The sequence below is a fragment of the Tachypleus tridentatus genome, chromosome 13 (genome assembly GCF_004210375.1).
Source record: "Tachypleus tridentatus isolate NWPU-2018 chromosome 13, ASM421037v1, whole genome shotgun sequence".
Taxonomy (NCBI): domain Eukaryota; kingdom Metazoa; phylum Arthropoda; class Merostomata; order Xiphosura; family Limulidae; genus Tachypleus; species Tachypleus tridentatus.
The window spans coordinates 96,886,139-96,910,077 of NC_134837.1; the positions used below are offsets into that span (position 1 = coordinate 96,886,139).

At 32.1% G+C, this 23,939-nt stretch overlaps 1 protein-coding gene across 8 annotated transcripts in view; it reads right to left on the bottom strand.

The window, feature by feature from the left end:
* Positions 1–6,632: 6,632 nt before the first annotated feature.
* Positions 6,633–23,939, bottom strand: part of Hus1-like (Hus1-like checkpoint clamp component) — a 28,206-nt gene continuing 10,899 nt past the window's right edge. For all 8 annotated transcript variants that reach the window (XM_076477104.1, XM_076477103.1, XM_076477107.1 and 5 more), the window contains exons 7-9: positions 13,675–13,774; positions 11,625–11,750; positions 6,633–10,482 (exon numbers count right to left, since the gene is read on the bottom strand). In XM_076477104.1, the coding sequence (XP_076333219.1) occupies positions 10,397–10,482; positions 11,625–11,750; positions 13,675–13,774 (312 nt within the window). In that variant the 3' untranslated portion in view covers positions 6,633–10,396. The remainder of the gene's footprint in view (positions 10,483–11,624; positions 11,751–13,674; positions 13,775–23,939) is intronic.

Below are 23,939 nucleotides of genomic sequence, written 5' to 3' on the forward strand. Positions count from 1 at the left end.
GCGTGACAGACGAGACGTACAACTTCTGTTGCGTGAACAGTGCCTTTACGACATGGCAGTTGCAGGAAATGACGAGGGGGAACACGAGGTTTCTGCCCGTCTTAGTGGTCTGATTAACTTAGTGGTTGCCGAAAGCAAATATCACAACAGCAACTATAAAAAGCTATTTGAAATACCAGCCAGCCGTACACATTATCGTCTTCAAGATTAAGATATGGCAGAAGCATTTCTCCTGTGTTAAACAAAATGATGAATGTCAATACTATATTGAAGAGTTGTATGATGTCATCATTACAAGGCTATCTAGAAAGAAATCAGTTGCATGTTGCCGTGACAAAAGACACAATATTCTAAATAGCTCATTGTACACACAAAAATTGCAGAACCCGACTGAAAGGCAATTGCAAATCGTGAAATCAAATAGCAAATGAAACAGGTTATGCTTCTGCAGATAGAGATTTTGACTATACGATGTCTGTAGTTTCAGACATTTTGAAAGTATTCATTAATAATATGATAAATAAATGGAAGAGAACTGAAGATAGCAAAAGACGAAAATTAGTCGTGCCGTTATTTCAGCTACAAGATCAAAATCATTTCTGTCTATGATCCAGCTTGGACTGTCAGTGTACTTTCACAGACATGTTAGATCTAAGCATCATGTAGACATATTGGCCAACTTGGGTGTTTATACTAAGTGAAGTTAGACAGTATGAGGAATCTGCTATGGTAGATAACTAGTCAACGATAGATCAAAATGTATTTATGGAATGTTTTTTTTTCGATAATGTTGACTTTACTGTACGTAGGCTTGATGGGTATAGCTCTTTCTACAGTATGGGAGGTATCATGTGTATCACACTCGAAAGTTTTGTATGACATGCAGATGCCACTGAATACAGGAAGAATCTGAGAGCTCATCTCAAGTGTGTAAAGTAAAGTTGCAGATATACAATGAATAAAGCTCAAAAGGAATGCATGGCATAATAGTTGAGGGTCTCAAGGACATCTGAAGCCTTACGTTAGCTAATCCGTTGCATTCCTTTCTTGACATGCTTTGGATGTGTAGTTCATGGTTGAAGATATCCACAAATCCATGCAGAAATGGTTACATGGAGTTGGTAACCAAGAACAATACGGATTACATGACCTCTAAGGTAATTAGTCTACTTTTTGTTAACTTTCAGCCAACCAGGTGCATACACCCTGACATAGCTTGTACTAGTTGTTATTCTGTTGCGGAAAGTTGAAATCAGTGGAGTAAACAAGACATCCCTCAGTTCTTTACGTGAAGCTGTCATCAATAATTCAAGGTCTGTTGATGATCTCAACAAAAGTTCTGTACTCACTATGGTTATTAAGAAGAAGCTAGAGGCTATGAAGTGTCAGACAGTTATCACCATTAGGATGGTCAAACTCTGGTTACAATATTTTGATTAAGTAACAGTTCGCAAAATACTCTCTCATTTCCATGCAGTTGGGCACTTGGCATATGCAAAGTTTTCTCACCAGTATATCCAACAGATGTCCAAGGATGACACCAACTGAATTACATAAGTTCACTGACCTAAGCAACTTTATAGTCTGACATAATATTGAGATGTGGTCTGGTGTTTGGACAAACATGACCAGGTGTTAATGCGAGCATTAAAAACGTCTGGTGACCTTACCCGTAGCCATAGCATGAGTGAAAGTGTTTTAAACCGACGAGTTCTCGCTATGTGCTTAGTTATGTCACCACTTTGAAGAGTTCCGTTACTATAGTTTTACAACCACTAAGAAAGTCGTGGCACGTACTTGATAACAAGAATGTTGATAAAACAACGGATTGGCTTATAGTCCATCATCCCCTACCAAAGAGCCATGAACTGGTTTCCAGAGGTACCTGTATTATTGGTAACGAAAAAATTAACTGTCGTGTAGCAGTAGAAATTGGGACGAAAGCAATGAAGGTGTTTGTAAGTAAAATATTTGGAGATATCCAAGTGCATCGAAAAGATAGAATTATTTTTCTGACTGCTGACAGCAACCCTGTTAAAATGTTGGTTGAAATCATATCAGTAAGTACAATACAATTATATAACAGTATAATCTGTGTGATCAAGTCAGATGAAGATTTTGCTTCATATCTCCAGTTTTAGCTGACTCCTCGTCCTCTGTTATTGTTCAGTGAAATAGTAATTAAAAAGATAGAAAATGCTGACATGTATTGGATAATAAATGCCTTGGCTACATTCGAATAAACTTTTCCATTAGACAGCACATTTGTCATAGATGGAGGCTCTCTGTTACGAAGAGCTGTGTGGCCACAGCATGCATCATTCGTACAGAGATACTAAAAAGTAAATTGCTACGTTATATTTGATAGTTACAGTGATGCCTTGAGTACTTATACTGTTGAACACATCTGGAATGAATTAATTTTTTTCAGTATTACTCTATTTTTATTTATTATTATATATGCTTTAGTTTTTAACAGTGATACCCTCAGTAATATGTTCGAAAACTTGTTAGTTCCATGGCTCTGCGATTGTCTTTTTTTTCAAAGTCAGTACTAATACTGTTTGACCTCATGCTTCTTTAATTATCATGGTAGTGTTGCATTGATACTCAACAATTGAAGGTTTGAAAGCTGTTAACCACAAAGCTAAACAATGGAGTATCTTCGCTCTGCCCGCAGTGGGTGTTGAAACCCGAGTTTTAGCGTTGTATATCGATAAACATTCCTCTGAGAAACTGGGAATTGATCAACCAATGGATGTTTCCGCAACTTCAAATATTGAGAGAAAAATGTGGTTTAGTGCACAATCTTTTAACCTCTATACTAACTAGTTTGGGGTTTACTATATTAATTATTGATGAAATTTACATTGAACTTCGTTTCTACCATTTCATTATGTCAATCAACTAAAGATACAATTGGATATTTGATTTTCTTTTCAATATTTGATACACAATCACAAATATATTCTTTACATAAATCTGTATTATTGAACCTAAAACAAAAATATGAAACATTTTTTATTATTTTAATATATATGATTGTAGTCAAATCTAAAGATGTTATGCTTTAAACAAATATTGTTAAAATAGAATAGCCCGAAATTACCTCCATAAATATATACTGTTCAGGTAATACCTGGTATGGCTAAGTAGTTAGGATGTCGACTCGCAATCTGAGGGTAGCTGGTTCAAGTTCATCCCATTAAACATACTTGCCTTTTCAGACGTGTGTTCGTTATAATGTGACGGTCAATCCTATTATTCGTTGGTAACAAAATAGCCTGAGAGATGGCGGTGGGTGGTGATGACTAGCTGCCTTCCCTCTAGCTTTCTTTTAAATTAAAGACGGAAAGCATAGATAGCCCTCCTGTAACTTTACGCGAAACTCAAAACAAACCAAAACTTGAAGTGTAAGTTTTCGTGCAAAAAAATGGCCTTCATATTTTTCAAACAATATGTTATTTTTTATTTTCACGTATATGTATAAATACTTATGAAATATGTATTATTTTCAATTACCAGCAAAGATCATGTTTTACTGTTAATTTTGTTGCAAAGCCATTCGATGGCTATCCATGCTATCCGTCCCTAATTTTCTATGATAGAATTGTGAGAAGGTAGCAGCTAGACAACACCACTCACCGCCACTTCGTGATCAATTTTTATCAAACAGTGGGATTTGACCGTCAATTCTGTTGGACACCCACTGCCGAAAATGCACACCACGATTTCTCACACGATTTAGTGATAATGAGCACATCCTATAATAAATACCGCGTGTAATAAAACAAATACAAATATCTACACTTACAAACTTTGTCGCAATTTGAAACATATTTTCCAAAACCATTTATACACCAAAATGCTTGTGAACCCATGTTATTTCCTGGTATCGTTAGAAATCGCACGCACGCACGCACACACAACAACAAATAGTTCACCAGTGTTACAATCAATCCTACAAATTAGGGTCATTTACGTAGAAAATAAGTTATTTCACCTAATTATTTTGAGTGGTATTCAGACCAGTCGTTAATCTGAGGATTAAAAATAACTCAGTTTTATCGATTTTATCTACCATTTAATTATTATCTTGGATTTGTCTAAGTTTAGATGTTTGTCCTTAAGACTTCAAACTATCACAAGTCTCTAGTTGCTAATTTGTATTTACTAATTTTACTCTTAAGAGTCATAATCTTTGCCAGCTTTCGTTCTTGCGAAATATTATCACTCACAACTCCATCATCATTGATGTCTTCTTTCTTTGAACTATTTTTACTAGAGTAACAGTGCCAAGGATGCTTTTTCTACTCATATTATTTCACCTAACCTATATAAAAGCCAGTGTGTGTCACACCACGTCATATTTAATGTATCGAAGTGGGAGGAGACAGGGGTGCAAGAGTGTGCGTTTTCTTATAACAAAGCCACATCGGGCTATCTGCCGAGTTCACCGAGGAGAATCGAACTCCTTTTTCTAGCGTTGTAAATCCGTAGACTTACTGCTGTACCAGCGGGGGATGGGTGCAAGAGAGCCGTGAGAGAGAAGGATGCCCTGAAATCATACAAGTCTAGTGAGTATTGATATAATAAGCGTATTGTGGGATCATAGAGCCAAGAACAAAGTGCATAAAATTTATCATGAAGGTATAAATATCGATTCAGTCGTAAACGTAAATCATTTCTGAATTAAGATATTTTCTGTTATATTACCAAAGTTTTTAATAAACACAAACCTCTTAAATCAACAGAGATTCTAAATTAAGAAATCAACAATATTTTTTCCAATTTTGTTGTCTGTACATTTCAATTTGTGCTTTCAATACACAGACTTATAACAACTTTATGTTATACTTTGGTTGCTAAGTCATAAAAGTCATTGCTGAAACATTATGTTACCAAAACGCACTGGCTATTCTACGTATTAGAAGTTGTTATTCAAGTTGATTTTTACAAATAATTATTCTGTGAATAAACCGCTATGAATAATTTGGCTCACAAAGGAATTTACCGACGTTTGACTGCCTTTCTATTGGTTAAACTTGATTTCGCAAAAGTTATTTCTATCAGGTATGAAATGTGAGGTTAGGGTACACTATAGGGTGTAAGTGGTTGTACTTGTTCCGTCACTTTTGACAGGCTATACCCTAATTTTGAACATAATTGTTAGTGTCTATTGCTTTTTCTTAATCCATTCCGCATGTATTTTTTCGTGTTACGATTTTGGAAAATGTTTTTTATTATTATTATATAAGAACAATGTTAAGTAACGAAACACTGAGAAATGTGGCGTTTTTATACTCTGGTGTTTTTATAGACTGCAGTAGCATAGTCTTGCGTTGGCGGGCTCTTTTAAATTGATAGTCAAAAATATTTCAAACAATGTTCAGTTCAAATAATGATAATAAATTACTTTATTTCCTTCCTTAACGTTTCTATAAAGTTGGATATTTGCACACTTCTGTAAATTGCTGTAGGCCTATTTTACACATTATGTTAGTAAGATAAAACAAATTAACTTACCACGATAGCTACTACACTGGTTCACTCTCTACCCTGAAATCACTCTACACACTTCACAACCATCTCATTTATAATGTAACTTCGAGTGTGTGTTTTTATTATAGCAAAACCACATCGGGCAATCTGCTGAGCCCACCGAGGGAAATCGAACCCCTTATTTTAGACTTGTAAATCCGTAGACTTACCGCTGTACTAACGGGGGACATGCAGCTTCGAATATAATAGAATAAACTTGACATTGCCTCCTTAGAATTTTCTTTAGCTAACAAATTACAACGTGAAAAATATAGCTCATAATATCAGTTTATCCACATTTCTAGTCGTTTGTTTGACAAAAGTACCTGACAAGTAAAAAGTATGACATAAGCAAACACTAAATTTGGATAATAATAAACAGTTTTACAACATTAAATATTTCAAACTATTTTACGGGATATGATTGCTTAAAGAAAATGAAATATGTAAAGAAAAATTATCTTATTGCTCGTTTTCAGTAATTTGGTCACAAAAGTTTGTTGTTCACCTAATACTGCACTTTCTTTTCAGGTTCTAACAATATTTTTTAATAATATAAAAAGGCGATTTTATATTTGATTCTATCTTAAGTACATGCGAAACACCCAAGAAACACATTGCAATAAAATAGAAGTAGCCAGAGGAAGCAAAAACAAATAGATTACACTGTATTCTGCATAAAATGGTTCAAAGCACAAGTTTTAATGAAGCTGACTGTATCTTTGATGCCGTACCACATATATATAACGAAATTTGACAGTATTGTTAGTATTTACTTTTCTTGTGTGAAAGCAACTAAGACTATTTGCATTTGTCATTAATTTTTACTTACAGCATAGGTTGAGGAAGCCAATCAATAGTAGCCTATTACGCAATGGCTATGCTAAGGAATTGGCTGTTACTCTCGTAAAGCATCCACAGTTTCAAAATACGGTTAACATTTTGAGATATCGCACGGAATCAAACTCGGCTAGCCATCTTCGAAATTTAGAACTTTACCTTAAGGCTAACTTGCACAGAATAATTTGATTTTTGTTTCTTCACAAAATTATTAGTACTTCAGTATTTTATAGAAAATGAATATCGAATGGTGAAACTTTAGATATTTTTATTGTTTACAAATACATATATTAAAAGCTTTCTTCTCTTCAACTTTAAGATCTAATGTATTATCAACAATATATTTTACATTCTTTACGAATTTCAGATGATAACCTGTACACATTTAAGAATTCTTATATGGCATTATTTTAATGATAACTTGTTTTATGGAAAGCTTACAATGAAAATACACAAATCGCTTATAAATTGTGAAATATTCATTGGAACAGAAACATGAAAAATTGGAAAAAAATTCTCAAATTTCTACTAATTTTGATCTCGTCTAAATTCGTCTTTAAATTTGTAAATTGTATCATAAGTATACTGAAGACTTTATATTTTGACTTTCATACAGTATTTATGAAAAATAAATAACATTTAGATTATTTTTTCTCGTTACCCTCCAGTAAAAAAAAAAAAAACAAAAAAAAAACCCTTAACTCTTCAAAACTACATACTAATCTTACATAATAACTCCTTTTGTACGATATCAAAATTCTCTTACACGTATATAAGAATGTTTGGCACTATTATTATATCGTTCACACCCCCTTTACATTTCAAATGTTTATTGTTTCTATAAGATCAACAACTAAGATCTTAAACTGAACAACCCACAATGTCGTTTTTTAACTTCCTTCTTTCTAATAAAAGATATTGCCTTTTCTACGACGATGACATATCGCCCTTTATGTAAAAGTTTTGTATGTGTCCATATTGGCTTTAATTTTTATTACAACAATTCTGTGTAGTTTTAGCGCTGCCTTTTTATACAATAAACACCTTCGTAAGTATGGAAAATTTTGAGGAAGTTTGTTTTGCACTTTTAAAATTCATGTTACAAAATAAATGCATTTTACATAGATGAAATCTGATCAAATTAATCAAGTGGCACAATAACAAAGCGTTATCTAGTTTAAGAAATAAACTATGTAAATTTCTTAAAACACACTACAGGACTACATGCTATATTGAATCATAAAATAAATATATGATACACTACCTTTTGTTCGAGTGAAATTGATAAAAAGAACTATACACATAAAAGTTCTGGAGAAGTTATACAACATTTTCAAACAGAATAAACACAGTAAGGCAATTAAGAATGTGTTAACCCTTTCACTGTGTGTGACAGTGTTATTACCTGTACAGAATTTTTTCATTTGATGATTCTATGATGGTCTTTTGTTGCTACATTGTTTCAAGGCCACTAAAGGGGTCACTTATGATTTCACAATAAAATTATTTCATGACATCATAGAAGGAATCATGAAACACTCCCACAACATTTTCAGGCCTGCTGATCTTATTTACATAATTTATCTATCTTATTATACACATGCAAATCCCATTACACAGGAACCCCATTCAGTAATGTAAATTTGTTTGGGATAAAACAAGTGAACTGATGGTTTATCTTGTTTTTTCTACACATTTACAATGGATAAACCACAGTTTGCAACTGCAGAAATAAAGCATCAAATACTGAAGATATAAGAATTTTATCAAAACATTTCTGAAAGCACATTATCCTGCTTAAGATACGTAGTAGAACACATGAGTTTATAGTGATCTGCACAACATATAACCACTAGAAACCATGAGGATTTCCCTATGATGCATCCTATACATAACAGAGGCAAAATTTAGCTATAAAGGGATAAAAGAATAGTATATGCCATAGTTTTTATGGCACAACTTATAAATTCACACAACTTATATCATACCTTCTTAAGCCCTATGTACCAAATGGGTTGATTCCTGTATCTTCTTAAAGTTGATCACTGTAAAGACAGCTTAAAAGATTTAGCTACTACTACTGTTCAACCAATTCTTCAATATATATGTAAAAACGGCTGGTATGGGTTGAGAAAATTTTTTATGTAGAGGAGTAAACAATGTTTTGACCTTCTGACGATGAATGAAGAAGGTAGAAACGTTGTTCGCTCCTCTACATAAAAAATTTTCTCAATCCCTATCAACCATTTCTACATATATATTTTACTCTACAAGTGGGTTTTCTCATCACCACAGTTCTCCAATATTTTTTCTTACTGTTTGTTAATAAAGTCTTGACAAGAATGTATATGATTGAAAATTCAACATTATTTTACAACCAGTGAAGTTACAAGCAACACAATACGTTAACTCAACTTTTCCAGAGAAGTGTAATGAAGACACACCTTCACAAAATTTTACTGTAAAAATGGTTAGTATGGGTATTAAAACTTTAAAATAAAGTACAGGACTATGTTTCAACTGTCTTTAGAATAAATTTTCACTTCAAGTGGGTTCCTCATCATCATAAATTAGCAAATCATTGTTCTGTCAGTGGCACAAAATGATTTGTGTAGATCTTTTTAAATTTCCATTAACAGGTGTAACATGTTATTACGTTAAAATTGATTGACTGTTTGGAATTAAGCACATAGCTACACAAGTTGTGTGAATTCACAGATGTACAGCTGTGCCACTGGGAGACATTAAAATTGTAAACATAAGATAATACAGAAAATATTTTTTTTTTATTTTTCAGTTATGTTGTTTTTATTGTCAATTAACATTTAGAATGAGGATCTTAAACATAGTTACTGCTAAGTATAACTGAAATCCTGTAATGAAATAAAAAATGTGAAAACAAGAAAAATAAAACTATTTGAAATGCCTGGATTGTAGCACACTTGTACTAAAACTGATGAAAACTGACAAAAACAAGTGAGAACCCACACAGCTTACTAGTGAAATTAATTTCCAATACTTTTTCAAATTTACTATTATATACTATGAAAACAGAAATACAAAATAACCATAAATTAGAAATTTTTATGAGTTTATTGGTTAACTGAATCTCTTGGTTCAATTAGAAAAATAATAATAATAAATATATACATATACTATTTTATTTTAATTTTTCTAAAATAAACTTTCCTCTGTAAATTGCTAATCATACAAAACACAATACATGATGAGCAGAAATGTGCAATTCAGCTGTGACTTCCTTTACATCAAGGATATCAACAACTTTGCATATAAGTGACTAATTATATTGGTTTAAAGTATTCCATGTTAAGTAAGAAAATGAAATGCTGAATACATAACACCTATATTTCTATAATTTTTATTAAGACCTTTGTAAAATTATGCAGAAATAATGTTTTGAGTAGTATTAACTGTACATGAAGGCTAAAATGTTTGAATGTTACATATTTACAACTATTTCTAACTCATAATAAGTTGGTAATGATGAACAGACAGAACAATTTCTCTATTAAGATAACTTAAATAACTGAAACACTATTAATTCACATAAATCTTGGAACCTTATGAACATGACAAGCCCTTAATTAATTGCACAGGTATTACACATACTTACAAAACAGACATTAAGTAATTTTTTTACTCCAGATATGCATTAATTTACAAAATATAAAGAAACATTTATGCAGTGGAATAAATAAAGTAATTAATGTTTAATCAAGATACATTATCATGCACATGATAATAAAAATAAGTATGTTGTAAAAGATTTAGATGCAATATGGTAAAAATATCCTGTCACTTTCAGTACCTGCTAACCTAAGAAATGCATACCAGTTCATTTCTCTATTCCATAACCATGATGTTTTATAATCTTTTCTCAGAGAAAGAAATTTTAGAACAATATTTTGTCTTTTACTATCACAAAGATACAAAACAAAATAGTACAACTCTTTCAGCAATTCCTAAGTACACTTATGTGGGCTTATTATTGTTTTCATGATGCTATACATGGTAAGAAGTACTGCAATGAGAGGTCATCATGAAGAAGAAACAAATGAATCATCTTATTGTGTACTATATCTGAAAAATCAAGAAAGTTTATCAAACATAACATGTGAGAAAGCATAACGAAACATGTACTTATCAAGAATATGACAATTTATTAATGTAAAGTAGTGAATTTTATATACAATATAACTATGGTTAAAAAATTTAAAGACAAAAAGAAAAACAAAAATGTTCCTCAACTCATAAGTTTAATGTCATGTCAAAACCTAACTAAACTGTTCCTGAAATAATAGATTCATGTCCACCGTAAGCTTCTAAAGAGTTCAAAGATTTAAACTTCTAGCTTTTTTTATAATAAGAAAAGCAAATGGTGAGAAAAAGTACAGAATTGACACTGCAACTGTCTTCCATTCTAAAAAACAACACTTTTTAGGTGATACTTTTCTTTAAAAACATTTAAAGTTGTTCAAAATATATCATCTGAAACTCGTTAATATCAAAATATTCTACAGAATTGTTTAATTGTCTTAAACTGTTGAATTCTGAATTAAAAGAACATTTTATTTGAATAATAATAATTGTTTGTGTCAATTGCTATTTAACATAAGTGTTAATAGACATGCTTTTTCAAGGCTGTTTGTTAATGTCCTTAATAAAGATTACTTACAACAACTCTGCTCATGAAGCAGAAGTTCAACAGGAATTATTATTGAACCAATTCAGCATGAAGTAACATTTTTTGCACTGTTTACTACAACTTAATTGATAACATTTGCTTGAATTATAATGAATATGTATACTAATCCATTTTAATAGTTAACAATGAACAACTACCATAATTATATGACAGATGAATTGTACAACTTTTTATGTTAATTTAAGAATGAAGTCAGTAACTATTTTATTTGCACAGTGTTGTTATTCCATTATTTTAAATATTCAACAGAGACATACTATAAATTATGAGTTTGGTACATAACTACTGAACATAATACCATCTTTACAAAGTGTAGCAAGTTAGAAACAATTCTTTAAATGATAAACTTAAATATTGTATGGTCCTCAAAGTACATTAATTAGTTAGGCTTTTAATAAATATATACTTTAGATTATTACAAATGACTGTACAATCTATAGCTGTTTCTGAACAATCCACAACTGAATGTTAAATAAGAAAGTATCAAATCTACATGCATGCTTTATTTGATACTTACTGCATATAACTCGAAGGGGATTTATTTGTTGACCAACTAAGAACTGACTGAGTTTGCGTATATCTACTCTTGCTTCCACCCAAAGTAGACAGTCACTTGAACTGGACTGTGACTGAACATTCTTACCTGTAAAACAAAAATAGTTCATAAACAAATATTAGTAATTCTTGAAATGAATTAAAATGTGACTAATAGATTTCTGGCTAGAAGTTTTTTGGAAATAAATTTTGGACTATTTGTATGAAAATTTAAGGAAACTTTAAAAAATATATCAATGACCATTAAGACAAGAGTTATTGCAACACTGACATTCACAAAATAGCAATAAAGTGGCTTTTAGTAACAAACAACATTATTAAAATGTACTTACTACATAAAGAGTTACACCTTACTTATTAGAAATGTCAGGAATTCATATCATTCAGTGCCTGGGTCAAGAAATGTTACTATCATTCTTTGTCCACTAGACAAGTAGTTCTTTTTGCATCATTTGTTTTATTGTTAGAAAAATACTGATGGCAGATTTCTAAGGACCCATACAAGTTCCTGAAAATTCTGAATAGTGGACATAGACACAAACATTTAAACCTATCTTTTATTCTCAAAGGAAAACTACATACAAAGATATGCATACACCTGTTATCCACAAACCCTTAATTACTCACAAAGTAACAAATATATTCAAATTAGTGCAACAATAATATTACATTATTATTTTATGCAGCTCTAGAACAAGCCTTGACAAATCCCAAGCTGAAAATTGTCATAGCAACTAAAAATTTCATTGTGGCATCTAGTATTATCTCCCAATGTATTCTTGTGTATGGCTGTGCTAAACAGAAATGTGGAACAGAAATAATTATGGAAAAACAGAAGAAATACACACATAAAGAGTAGTAATAACCAAATGGAAAATTATTAAAGGTAAAAAGGATTATCAAAGAAAATACAAAATAAAATAAGCTGTAGAATGCTTAACATAAAGCATTACACTGTTTTTATTCTTTTGGCTACTTATTAAACTTCTTAGTTTTTACATAAACCCATACAACTCCAAAAATGCTCACATCAGGACTTTCTGCAGGTCAAGCCACAGGTAGGAGAATTCCATCACTTTTTTTATCATTAAAATACTATTTTATTACAGAACTTTGCCTGATAAATCACATTACTGTACATGTCATCAGTCAGGATCCCATTGATTTTGTATAGAACACCAACAACACTGATTAAGATGCAGCCTTAGAGTTATTCCCCACCATGCTTCACTGTGGATGTTGTACAAAAAAACTACAATACCATTTTCCTCTCTGCAATTTAAAACACTGTTATAGGTTACCTAACAATTTGAACTTATTTCTGGTCCAATGCATATTTAAACCATTTGGTTATTTTTCTCAGCAGAGGTTTTCAAACAACTATACATCCCATGAAATAACTCCACACTAAATGTATATCTTAATGTTCTTACAGACTGTTGGTAAGAATTAAGCTTGGTCATCTATCTGATAAAGAACAAACTTGAAAACACTTCTCATGAGTTTTGGATTTCTATCTATACTACATTTAATAAAAATACCAATGTTCTTGACTATCCAAAACTTTGATTTCTACACATGTAACATAGCATTTCAGTTCTGGGAGCCATGACCAGATTCACACTACTACTACTACTACTACTGGACACAGAATTAATGTTTCTACTTTTATAGTATTTTCTGACTGGTTAGATGACAATCATTTACAAACTATCAACATGTGGCTATACTATGATGTAGTTCGTTTTCACATAATAAAGTGGTGAGATTACATTAACATTCCCATCTTACATCCTTTTTGCATTCACCATTTTCATAATTATTTTTAATATTGCATATATACAGCTTACAAGAATAGTTGTAATGGTGCATAATTGAAATTTAAAACATTTAAAATAAAAATATAAAGTTTGTTTTGGTAATTCTGATAATAAAAAACATACATCTTAAATAAACTGAATGATAAACTGATGTTCAGAATACATACACATTTTATAAAAACAAAAACCTACCTTCTACAGACAATTCCAAATCTTTAAAATAAGTTTTGACTGTGACTAAATCTGTTTCAACGGTCAGTGTCATTTCTCCTTCTTGACTAGCAGAAACAGTCTGCAATATTTAAAATAATTTGTTCAGTTTTTCTTTAGTTTCAATATACATTTTACAAAAGCACTGGCACTAAATTATGGATTATGGATACTGGCCACAAAAAGACTTATAATGAATTAGTACTAATTTAAAAGAAAATGTATTCAATCATATGTTACCAAGTTTTCATTAACTTCTATACAGCAAGCTATAAATGACAGGCTCATGCTTTTTCACCAGTGTTGGCACAGTAATAGTGCAATATTGTATCTTCACTGCTCTTGGATAGTTGCTTTACTGAAACCAAGTTCAACATAAGACTATATTAATAACTGATGAGGATATTTATATACACAACACATCCCAAGATTCAGAAATGGATTTAATATGGTTTTATCTACTAAATATAAAAATATTTCTGAACAGAAAAAACATCTTCTGATATTTATCTCAATTTTCATTTTTAAAAGTTTGAAAAAATAATTAAGAGAGTATGTCTATGACTCATCCAGAAGGTTGAAACTCAATATACAGGATTGAACACCTTGGTAAATCTGTTTTGTTAACAGAAGCCAAGCCATTCTAAGGGTTTATGTGACTTGACATATATATGAATGAGACAACTTTAACTATAATGGAATGTCTTGTGTTAAAACCAGCCAATTAAATAAAAATTAATGAAAACTTATAGCATATGAATGAATACATGTACTTTAAAACTGTGATAATTTTATAGCAACTGCATTTTGGTCAATTAATTTCAACACTCACATAAACCATAAAGTCAGTCTTTTTTCTATTTAAAACTGTGCTGTGTGTTTTCTCTAAATACGTAATAATAACCCATTATAAAATGTTTACAGAATATAAGCTGCGAGATCTGCTACAATATCAAAATTAAAACTAGCATATATATTAATGTCAAAAATCTATTTCAAAACCTCATCAAACTACTTTACTTCAGATTCACACCACTTACGTTACATATACATCACAACTGTGTGTTAAGCGTGCACATATCTATTTGAAATACAGTACAAATTAACTGAAAACAATGACACTAAATTATTATACCAATAAAAACTGTTACTTTTAGTAACAAAGTAACATATTAAATTGTTTTAAACTTACAGATTTCATTTATAAACTACTTTTACTGTCTTAGTTTTCAAGTTAATTCTGATAAGAACAACAAACTCTAGATAATCAACTTTTATCAAACCTTAAAAAAGAAAAAAGTTCAAACTCTTAAAAGTATCATAAAAATTAATGAATTAAAACAGGGGTTTTATAACAATTGAATACATGCTGTTTACTGAAATAAGAAATGAAATCATGACTCAGAAATGTTCTAGTTAATCACTTTCAAACAGCTAATTGAAAATTAAATTTAAGGGCAAATAAAATGTCAGGATAGGAGTAGGACCAATGTCAGATGATAAAGGATAGCTTGTATCAGATAATTATGAGATGGCTGGGTTATTGAATTCTAAACAATATTCTTCATCTTAAACAGATGACAGATGAAAAAGATTGAAAAAGATGATCACATTAATTTTGAGTTTGTTAAGAAAAAATTATTTAGTTTAAATAATGATATGCTCCTGAGCAAAGTAACATTTCCACAAAGTTAAAGTTCGGATATACAAGCCATTTGCTCAATAAGTCCCTGGACAGTGGGCAAATACAACAGCACTGGAGATTGTCTAATGTAACTCCTCTTTTCAAGGGTGGTGACAAAACTTTTCCTAGTAATTATAAGCCTATTAGCCTCTGATCATTTGTGGGAAACATTTGAAAAACTGATAACAGATGCTTTGCAAAGAGTTAGATACAATTGTTTTAGTTTATGTTCAGTACAAGTGTTAAATTTAGTTATTTTGTAGAAGTAATAGTATATCACAGATTTGTTTATATAACTGTGTATGAATCATATGTTGTGTAATTCAGTTGTTGTTAATTAATATTTGTATTATTGCATCATATTACTAGAACATTCTAAGTTTCTCTAACTATTCTGATTGTGTATTATTGCATTATAATATCTCCTACTCTGAAGCATGTTCTAGGCCTGAAAACTATATGTATAAAAATGTCATTTTTAGAGTTAGTTATATAGAAAGTTAAACCAATAGAACTAGAGTGCATGATTGCAAGTTTGGCCACAAAAAAAGTATGGTGGTACATTTTAAAGTGAAATTATCATTGATTGTATTGTAATAACAAACTGTTATACAATAATTAATCTTATCCAATTATGTTCTAAAGGAACTGAACTAGTCTGTGTAGATTCTAACAAAAAAAGAAAAAAAAAGAGATAATTATTTAACATTTTTGATACAACTGTGATAATCAACAATGTAACAAATATTTGTAATTATAATATGGTATTTTTGAGCAAGTACTGTTTGTTGTTTACTTATTAAATATTGCAAAGAATCACAACCATACTATACACCCACGTTGACTTTAATTAGTGGATAAAGAGGACGAGTAACTTAGGCTCAAAGACAATGACTTTACCAACTACTCTTTTACCAAGGAATAGTGGGATTGACTGTCACATTATAATGCCCCCACGGCTGAAAGGGCGAGCATGTTTGGCGCAACAGGGATGCGAACCCGCCACCCTCAGATTACGAGTCGCACGCCTTAACAGACATAGCCATGCCGGGCCATGACTTATTAAACAACAAGACTTAGAGTGAAAAGAGCATCAACAGAGAAGAAAAAGGAAAAAGGCAAAAATAATAAAAAGAAGAGACTGGAAATACAGGATAAAGCACAAAGAGAGAAAGGAGAAGAGGATAAGAGCACTAACTGCAAAAAAAAAAAGAAGAGGAGAGACTGGAAATAGAGAGGATAAGAGCACAAACAGAGATTACCAAGCTCACCCAACAGAAAGATGGAGGGTCTACAAATGACAATGGGATCCCAGCCAGCCGACCAAAGATGCCCAAATTTGATGAACAGAAAGATGACATGGATGCTTTCCTGGACAGGTATGAAAGATTTGTCCAAAATCAGAATTGAAAAAAAGGCAACTGGGCAGCCTGTCTCTGCCCTCTTTTTAGAGGGAAAAGTCTACAAGTCTACGCACACATGATGTCAAAAGAAAACATGGAATATGACAAGTTAAAAGTGTCCTTACTGAAATGCTATGAACTTGCTGAGGAAGGTTTTAACAAAAAAGTTCAAAGATATCAAACCTGACACTGGAGAAATTATTTCAGTTTGTGGCACATCTACAGTGATACTTCACAAGATAGACTGACATGGCTAAGTGTGAAGATAGTTTTGAAGGGCTGACAAATCTACTAATACATGAACACTTTATGATCATGTGTTCCACTGACATGCCACTGTTCCTAAAAGAGAGAGCACTCAATGTGGTGTAAGAGATGATCAAGCTGGCAGAATAATATATGGAAACACATAAGGAAGTATAACTGCCAAGTCCAAGAATAATCAGTCAAAGTCAAAACCAGAGGTAGCTGACCAGAAAAGAAGCCTATCAAAGGTGGCAAAAAGTCAACAGACAAAAGAGAGAAAAGATGCTGAGCATGTTATAAGATTGAGTGCTTTTCACCAAGAAGGAAGTGCAGAAATCTAAATATAAAGCAATTGGAACTACATACAAAGATGATGACTGTCAACATGGATGGTACTGCCAAAAGAAACAGAACAGAAACAACTTGTCAGATTCATCACAAGAAGGAAGTGCTATTATCATGATTGATGGGTGGTGTAAATTAGTGAATGGGTCAAAAGTGCAAGTGGTTTTCACTGATGCATCCAGTGTCTCATAGCTTTTCACTTTCTTGTCTCCAATATAGCCTGCTCTTACTGACATGTTGTGGTTTGTTGCTACCTCTTGATATTTGTTACCTGCTCTGATCACTATTGAAACCTTCCAGTTGTTTCCCATAGCAAGAATAAAGGTGGATACTCCATACTCCATGGAAGAGTTTAAGGGTATGTGAATGAAGGTACCCTTCCATGACTTGGTGATTGACAATATACCAGACAGTAGAAGTTTGGAGGAACCATACAGAAAGGAAACTAATGAGACATCTGCAGTCAGCATAAGAACTCAAAAGAAGAAGAGCAAGCAAGATATTAAAGCTCCTGCTAGTCTTGAAAAGTGACATCCAAAATGTAGGCCTACAGGAACTGAATGGAACACAGAAAAAAGATCTTTCATATCAGAATCTTTGGGACAGATTCAGAAATGAGGAACACATTCCAGTTTGCAACAGACCTCAGAAACCAACTGAAGAAGACATGTAAACTTACTTGAGAAAGGGTGAATGCAGCTCAAGGCAGTCAAAAGTGCTTCTATGACAAGTTGGCCAAGGACCAATACTTCGAGACCAGACAGAAGGTCTTGGTACTGCTACCCACAGACAACAACATATTCATCCTTTGGTGGAAAGAACCTTTTAAAGTACAGGAAGTTTTCAACAAATTGGTTTAAAAGGCGTAAGTGAATGGAAAGACCAAGATCTACCATGCCAATCTGTTGAAGAGGTACTTTGAGAAATAATGAGGCCTAATGAGTGAAGCTATCGAGATAAAAATAGATGTTGCAGGTGTTGCTGTCTCAGATGCAGAACCAAAAGACAGCAACTTTGTCATAGAAGATGAAATCTACTACACACAAAGCCACTGGGGAGAGAAGAGATGAAATATAGAAAGATGTCAACATCAGTGAAGAACTGACAGACAAGCAGATACCTTCAGAGACAGACCAGGAAATACAGACCTTGTGCAACACGAGATCAAGAGCATGACTAGAGATCCAGGCTAGGTAAAGCTCTAGCAATGTCTTTTGCAATGAGAGACGTGATAAAGCAGGAAGTTGAGACAATGTTAGGACCTGGAATCATTAAGCCTTCAAAATCAGCCTACTTTTCACCAGTGAGAATCACAAGGAAGAGGAACAGATCAAACTCTTTCTGCATAAACATCAGGAAGCTGAATCTTGTGACACAATCTGACTCTGAACCTATGGGTAATTCAGAGGCTATCATGGAAAAACTAAATGGGCCAAGGATTTTTTCAAAGACTGATCTCAATAAAGGTTATTGGCAGATCCTGACGGACACAGGATCTAAAGAGAATACTATCTTTTGAAACACCAGACAGATGTTCCCAATTTATGAGAATGCCATTTGAGTTTCTAAACTCAACAGCAACATTCAATCACATGATGAGAAGGATGTTCCATAACAACACCAATATCAAGCATTATGTAGATGACATTCTGACATACTGCTCAATCAGTGAGAGCAGCAGGTCTGACCATCAGATCATCTAAATGGTACATTGGCTATTCTGTGCTGGAGTTTGTTAGACACAAAGTGGGGCACTGACAGATAGCCATGGAAAAGAAGGTAATCCACATACAAGATGCACCAGCTCTGACAACCAAGCAGTATGTCAGGTCCTTTCTGGATTTATCAGGATTCTACAGGAAGTTTATCCCAAAATATGCTGAAGTTGCTCCACACTGACTGACCAAAGAAAGGCCTACCTAACAAGGTGAAGTGGGAACAACCACACCAGATGACATTCCAGAAACTTAAGAATATGTTGGGATATTTGTCAATTCTTAAAATGCCACACTTCAACAAACTAATCACCATTCAGGCTAATGCTTCAAACATTGGAATTAGACAGTACTTCAACAAAAACATGAAAATGAACTGTTTCTGGCAACAGACTTAAGTAAAAAGCAGTTAAATAGTGCAAAGAACTACTCCATGATCAGAAAAGAATGTCTGGCCATTATATTTTCCAAATGGAAGTTTCAGAACTACCTATATGGGAAGGAGTTTATCATCCAGACAGACTATCAGCTACTTATATACATTCACAGGTGCAAAACTGACAGTGCACGGATCATAAGGTGGGTGTTATACCTCTAGAACTATAGGTTCCACACTGAAGTCATCAAGGGGACTGAAAATGTTGGTGCAGACTGTATGAGTAGACTTTGTGTGTGAACTGAAAAGTCTTTGTATATTGTGTAAAAAAAATATTTTTCTTGAAGAGAGGCTTATTGTTAGATATACAGTAAAACCTGCCTGAGGCAGAACTACATGGGACCAACTAAAATTTCCAGCATAAGCAGATTTTCTGGCGTAGACAGTGAACATGCATTTCCTTAATTAAATAAAATTTTTGAGTGGAACATTATACTAGCTTAACTCAAGGGAAGTAAGACATTTGTGAATAAAGTTATTATACTGATTATGCTATATTTATTAGAATAAGAACAAAAACAGACATTCAAAATATACATAAATACACAGAATCTTAATCAAACTTATTTGAAGAAAGTGTCCAATTTCAACTGTTTCATTTTTCAATGGGCTTTCTCATGCAATTAAAAGAGAATGCCAATTCTACGGCCTTTTCATGAAGTTAATTTTCCCCTTCATTTTCTATTTCTCACTATCTTTTCTATTTTGTTCATCTTCTGAATCTCTCGCGCTGTTATCATCTCACGATTCTATTATAGATTTTAAATCAATTTCACCAGTTTCTGTTAAAACCTTCTTGTCAATGTTCACAAAACTTTCCTCATTCACAGAATCATCTGCATCAATCTTCTCAATCAGAGTTTGGATTTCATTAGAAGCATCATTACAAAAAACGTCTCCCCAATCTTTGCCATTATCAAAAATAAATCCACAGTTTCGAGAGCACTTTATTACGCATTCATCTTTTACGCATTTCATTAAATGACTTAAAAATGCAATTGCTTCTAACACGTCAATTTTTACGGTCATTTCAGATGCTCTCTTACAGTCATCCATGTTTGCAATAATATGATGAAACATCAATTTTCTGTATTTCAATTTTATACACTGTATAAATCCATTATCTAGTGGCTGTAGAACTGATGTTGTACATGGAGGTAGAAAGACTAAACAAACATTTGAAAGTTGAACGTTTGGGTGACAAGATGCATTATCTAGAAATATTCTCACTTTCTTGTTCTATTTATTTGTTTAATTTGTTCAAAAATTCCTTGAATATATAGCACTTGCCATCCACGCTTCATTATTGGCTTTCCATTCCACAGGAAGTTGATTCTTCTTTAAATTTTTGAAAAAGCACGGATTTTCACTTTTACCTATTACCCATGGTTTCTCTATGCAACCAAAAGTACAGTCATTCATTTTTTCAAATAGCAACCTCCAGAATAATGATGGCAGAAAAAAGAACAGAATATATTTAACCAACACTTACTGTAACAAAATGAATGAGAATTTATTAATATTTAAACAAATTATTAATTAAATAAGAAATTAATATCCAATCAAAAACAGTTTTCCACCTTATTCAGGTTTTAATCCTACTTGTTGAAAGATGAGATAGATGAAAGATAGTTTTCCTTCTGTGTTACACAAGTTCTGCCATATAGAGAGCCTTTTATAAGAGAAATCTTAAGATAATGCTGCAAAATTTTGATATTTCTAGCTTGTACAGGTTTCCACCTTATGCAATTTCCAGCATAGGTTTTACTGTACAAGATAGTTTAGTGAAAGAGTTATTATTTGGTTTATTTGATGACTTAGTGTCAGGAAAATATTATAAAATATAAAGTTTGCCCATGTCTGAGTGATTAGGTTTAATGAGTGATATACTATAGTGAAATATAGTAGAATATAAACAAGTCAAGTATTTATACTATAGCTTTTGATGCAGTAGGTGTGCTTTCACTATATATATATATATATATATTATTTTTATTATACTGATCTTCCAGTTGTGCCTGACTGATATTACAGAACTTGCATTGACATGGTATACATGCACTCATGTTACCATATCAATAACATAAAACTGACCTTTAGTCTTTACAATGTGATATGTCTTGGTTGTGTTTTAGTGAACTAATTTGGTAAAATACAGTCAGGTTTCAATTATTATACATTACATAAATATTGCTATTTACAAATAAGTTCTTAAACTTACTTTTATTAAAACACAGAACAGTAAATAAATAAGTGTAGGAAACAATTATATATTCTAGTTATGATGACCTTCATACTTTTTTGCTGCTTGCTATAGTTTGCTAAGCCTTTTCAAATTTTGCTTCTGGAGGATGTGAGATTATTTTTAAGTTTTATATATATATATATATATATAAATTTGAAATAACCAAAAAATCATAAATAACTATACTGATACTATGGAAGTCTACAATAATTTATCAAGTTTAGTAACTAAGCTTTATTTTGTCTAAAATTTCAAGCAGATTAAAGACAACCTATCTGCTTGAAACCTTGCTTCTAAATAACGAGAATGCCTTCCAAGCACTTTAAAATGAGTGGGAGAGTAAATACAGGGACATTTTGAGCTTTCGATTGGTTATTCACATGTCATATATTGAAGTCAATATATAGGGAACCATTTCCAAAAGTAGAAAAATGTGAGCAGGGCCACTGTGTTTGATTTAGTACATCAGCAATATATCAGCATATAGGAAAAATACAAGGGGTTCTTATTTGATATTGTCAATATCAATAATCTGAGTTCCCAATTCACATGAAATTACAAACTTAGTATTTTGACATGACAAATATCTGACTTGAACCAGTGCTGCATTAAACATACCACATCGCTTACAAAACTGATATTTAAGTGTGTTATTTTAATATTTACTCTTAAATTATTAAATTAACTAACATATAATACTAAAATCTAAATTATAATCTACACTTTGGTAACAGACTTACTGAAATAAATTCATGAAATAGTGGTTCAATAAAATTTTGAATGCAAGTCAACAAATGAAAAGACATGGCCTTTGATCTGTGGCCCATTTCAATGGGGTTAAATACAGATATGAAGAATAATTTATCTTGTCAAAGGGGGTTCTAAAGTAACTGAACCTATCTGTGGGAACTTTGTTTTAGATACAAATGTGGTATCCCATGAAATAATGAAATCTAATGCAGACTGTGCAGTAAGAAACAGGTTAAGAAAATAATGTCTTGACAATTGGATTCTATTGTAATTGAATCAGCTTATGTGAAGTTTTGATAGGAAAAGATAATTATTTAAAGCTTTAAATACAACTGCGATATATTATAGCTTCAAGAATTTTTGTATGTATATTTCATTTGTTGTGAATATATTATTTTCAAAACATGTAGATTGTGTGTTGTACATTTATTGTTTGAATTTATTACCAACACATCACAGACATCTACTGTAAAGAATCTGAGCCTATATACATAAAACTCTTACAGTGTGGTTTATATGAATTTTCAGAAGGCATCTGACAAGAGTGGCTAGATGATAGAAAGTAATGGGTTGTTATAAATGGAGTTCAGTCAAACTAGATTAATGTCACAAGTGGGATACCTCAAGGCTCAGTCTAAAGACCTTTTCTCTCTTTAATTTACATCAATGATATAAACAGGCATAATAGAAAAATACTTAAATTTGGAGACGATATTAAGGTCTTAGGTGCTGCTAGCTTTGAAGAGGATGTTGGTGCTTTACAAATAGATTTAGATCATTTAGTGATAAAAAGAAGATAGGTTGTAATTAAACTAAATGCAAGATAATGCATGCTGGTTATCATAATTTCAATTATACATATAATTTGGATGGAAATAACCTAACAGTGTCATGGAAGAAAAAGATCTTGGTGTAATGGTTGATCAAGTCTCTAAGGCCATCCAAGCAGGGTGCAATTGCTAGTAGTAGGGCAAATACAATTTTAGGTTGTATCTACATAAATATTGAATACAAGTTCAAAGAGAATGTAATTTCATTGTATAGGTTACCCATTAAACCACACTTGAAGTACTAGGTTCAGTCTTTGGCTTCTTATCTTAGAAAATACATCAGATTGTTGGAAAAGGTTTAGAGATTGAGGTGGAGGGAGCTTTTATACAAGGAGAAGTTAAGATCTTTGAAATTGTTTTCTCTTAAAGAGAAAAAGTTAGAGGGGATCTGATTGAGATTTTTAAGATTGTTAAGGAAATTAACAATGTCAATACATCATTTGTTTTTAATATTTAATGGTGAAAATGGAAGAAGTTGGGAACACAATACAAGTTTTGGAAAAGTAGAAATCACATTCAGCTAAGACACTTTTACTTTTTCCAGTAGGGTGGTTGCCCTTTGAACAGGTTGTCTTTGATGCTGTGAAGATGGT